At 39.7% G+C, this 3,067-nt stretch overlaps 1 protein-coding gene across 1 annotated transcript; it reads right to left on the bottom strand.

The window, feature by feature from the left end:
- Window positions 1-1,368: 1,368 nt before the first annotated feature.
- On the bottom strand, window positions 1,369-2,385 carry LOC110589651 (olfactory receptor 6C75-like). The gene has a single exon (XM_044912246.1). The coding sequence runs from the start codon at window positions 2,374-2,376 to the stop codon at window positions 1,369-1,371; it is 1,008 nt and encodes a 335-aa protein (XP_044768181.1). The 5' UTR covers window positions 2,377-2,385.
- Window positions 2,386-3,067: the final 682 nt, after the last annotated feature.

The following is a 3,067-nucleotide window of genomic DNA, read 5'->3' as shown; positions in this document are numbered from 1 at the left end:
GATAGGAATATTTGATACTTCTTCATTGTCATTCAGATGAAATCTGAACTTTGTAATAGGATCATCAAGGCCAAATAGGATCTAATCATGGTGTAGAATGTGTTCCATAAAATGTATTTGAGATTATCTAACATCAGCGTTTGTGCTACAAATAAAATAAAAATTCTCAATCCTTTTAGAGATGTTTCTTCTGAAGAAAAAAATAGACACATCCTAGCTGGTAAATAGGTGCAAAAATTACACAAAGTTTAAGGATTGAGATCATGGAAATTTTGGTTTTAAAGTAGGTTATCAATCAGGGGTGCCCAGGTGGCTCAGTCAGTCAAGTAGTCTGACTTTAGCTCAGGTCATGATCTCAGGGTCCTAGAATAAGGCCCTGCATAGGACTCTGCATTCAGTGGGGTGTCAGCTTGTCCTTTTGCCCCTTACCCTACTCTTTCTGTCTCTCAAATAAGTAAATAAAATAGTTATAAAAATAAGTAGATTATCAATCAGAAGATAATCTTATGTTGACAACACAATTCAACAAGAAAAATGTTTAATTTGTTGATTTTCATCAGTAAAATGAAGTAGATAAGCAAATAACTTAGGTTTTCCCAACTTGAATTTTTGAAAGAAATTATAGAAATATGAAATAAGTGCTCCTTTCCATTGATATACACAGGCATTCTGTGGTAACAGCTTTAGGATAGGAACCAATCAGAAGAATGAATTATGCATCTGAGGGGCTGGAGCTAGAATAAATAATTTAGGAATTAGGAGTTGGTCAGTCTTGGCATGCTGTGGTAATTCCCTCTCCTTAGAGAATGGCCTAAGCCTGAGAACAATTCAGTTTCCCTGCAGCATGGGATTGATGCATACATATGTAGCTAAGCTAAGGGCCAAGAACAGCATTTAAAAACACACATGAAGACAACAATATATATTGCAAGATGAAGAGTACTTTGACCATTCCTTGAACGAGGCTAGGAGGGAATGTGGACCCAAACATACTATTTCAATCATTTTGTTCCTAAACACAATGTTATATACAACCTTCTATCATTTTAATTCTCTAAATACCTTTTGGTAAATCATTATTAATTCTGTTGAGCCATGAATATGGGTAGAGTGAAGTGAAATAATGAATGTATAAATTTACTAAATTTTGGAAATTTTAAGCACATGGTTTACAAAAAGGGAAGGATAAAAATTCAGTAAAGAATTTTGCAATTAATCATTATCATCAATATGTGGAATATTTAGGAAGAAGATAGCCATGCACATCAAGGTAAAATGTGGCCTTGAAAAACAGATTTCCATTTCGCTAAGGATGTGCAGGGTCAAGTGAAGTCTGCCAGAGACCTTACACTACAACTCTGTGGGCTGCTACATTGGCCAGAATGAAGACAAATGGTTCTCTAGGCCTTCCACTCCAGGGCCATGTGATTTATATCTTGATATTTTCATTCTGCACATTGTCTCCCTCAGAGCCCTGTGGACCTGCTTGTTCCGCAGAGTGTAGATGACAAGGTTGAGCAGCGGGGTCACCACTGTGTTCACAAGGGCGGCCTCCCTGTTGGAGACCAGCCTGTTCCTTTGCTTTGGTTTCACATATATAAACACACAGCTGCCATACATCAGAGAGAGGACTATGAGGTGAGAAGAGCAGGTGGAGAAAGCTTTCTGTTTCTCCTTTGCTGATGGGAGTCGCATGATCATGACTATTATGTTGCTGTAGGCAATGATGGTTATGATAAGGGATGTCAAAAGGATAAAGGAAGTGAGGACAAAGGCCAACATATCAACAGACCTGAAGTCAGAACAGGAGAGATGAATCAGGGGGCCAAGGTCACAGAAGAAGTGGGGGATGACATGGGGGCCACAGAAGGATAACTGGGAAACCTTTACTACCAGACCAGTGATGAGAGGGAAGGCCAAAGCGAAGCAGGCAGTGACCAGGAGGAAGCAAGTCTTCAGGTCCATGACGGTCAGGTAATGCAGAGGCTTGCAAATGGCCACATACCGATCCAGAGACAACACTGCTATGAGGAGAAAACCTGCTGCTCCCAGAAATAAAAAGACAAAAGCTTGTATCAAACAAGCAAGAAAGGAAATGGTTTGTCTGCCTAAGAGAAAGATGATCAGCAACTTAGAAATAACAGCACTTATGATACCACACTCCAAGGAGGAGAAAATGCTGAGGGAAAAGTACATAGGTGTGTGGAGCCGGGAGTCAGCAGAGGTGATGGTGACTATGACAGCATTGCTTACAATGGATGCCAGGTATGCCAGCAGGTGCACCAGGAAGAGGACCTTTCCCAGGTGCTGGATGGCAGGAAACCCCTCCAAGATGAATTCTTGGACATTTGTAACATTCCCCATTTCCATGGGCATGTCTTTCCACAGCAGCGTCACTGCTGGTCTTAACCTACACTGAAGACATCAGGAAACACAAAGGTTTTAGAGGAGCATATGATTAAGTTATTTGACTATCCAGGAAGATGGCTAGGCAGACAGTAAAGTGGATTAGCCAGTTGATTCTTGAATCAGAAGGTCCAGAGTTCAATACCAGTTCAATAGTGAGTTCTAACTCATGAGAAATGGGGCATCTTTGGAAAGTTAGTTAACCTTTTTTTTGTCTCCCTTGCCTCAGGAGACAATTTAGAAAGAAATTGCTATAGCCAGTGTCAAAGATGTTTCTGCCTGTGCTCCCCTTAGGATTTCTGTGGTTTCCTGTCTCACATTTAAGTCTTTAATCCATTTTCAGTTTATTTTTATATATGGTGTAAAAACATGGTCCAGTTTCATTCTCTTGCATATAATTGTCCAGTTTTCCCAACATCATTTGTTGAAGAGACTGTCTTTTTCCCTTTGGATATTTTTTCCTGGCTTGTTGAAGATTAATTGACCCTATAGTTGTGTTTCATTTCTGCATTTTCTATTCTGTTCCATTCATCTATGTGTCTATTTTTGTGCCAGTACTATACCATTTTGACCACTACAGCTTTGTAATATAACTTGAAGTCCAGAATTGTGATGCCTCCAGCTTTGCATTCCTTTTTCGAGATTGCTTTGGCTATTCAGG

The sequence above is a fragment of the Neomonachus schauinslandi genome, unplaced genomic scaffold (genome assembly GCF_002201575.2).
Source record: "Neomonachus schauinslandi unplaced genomic scaffold, ASM220157v2 HiC_scaffold_760, whole genome shotgun sequence".
Taxonomy (NCBI): domain Eukaryota; kingdom Metazoa; phylum Chordata; class Mammalia; order Carnivora; family Phocidae; genus Neomonachus; species Neomonachus schauinslandi.
This window is presented reverse-complemented; position numbering and strand designations above follow the sequence as displayed.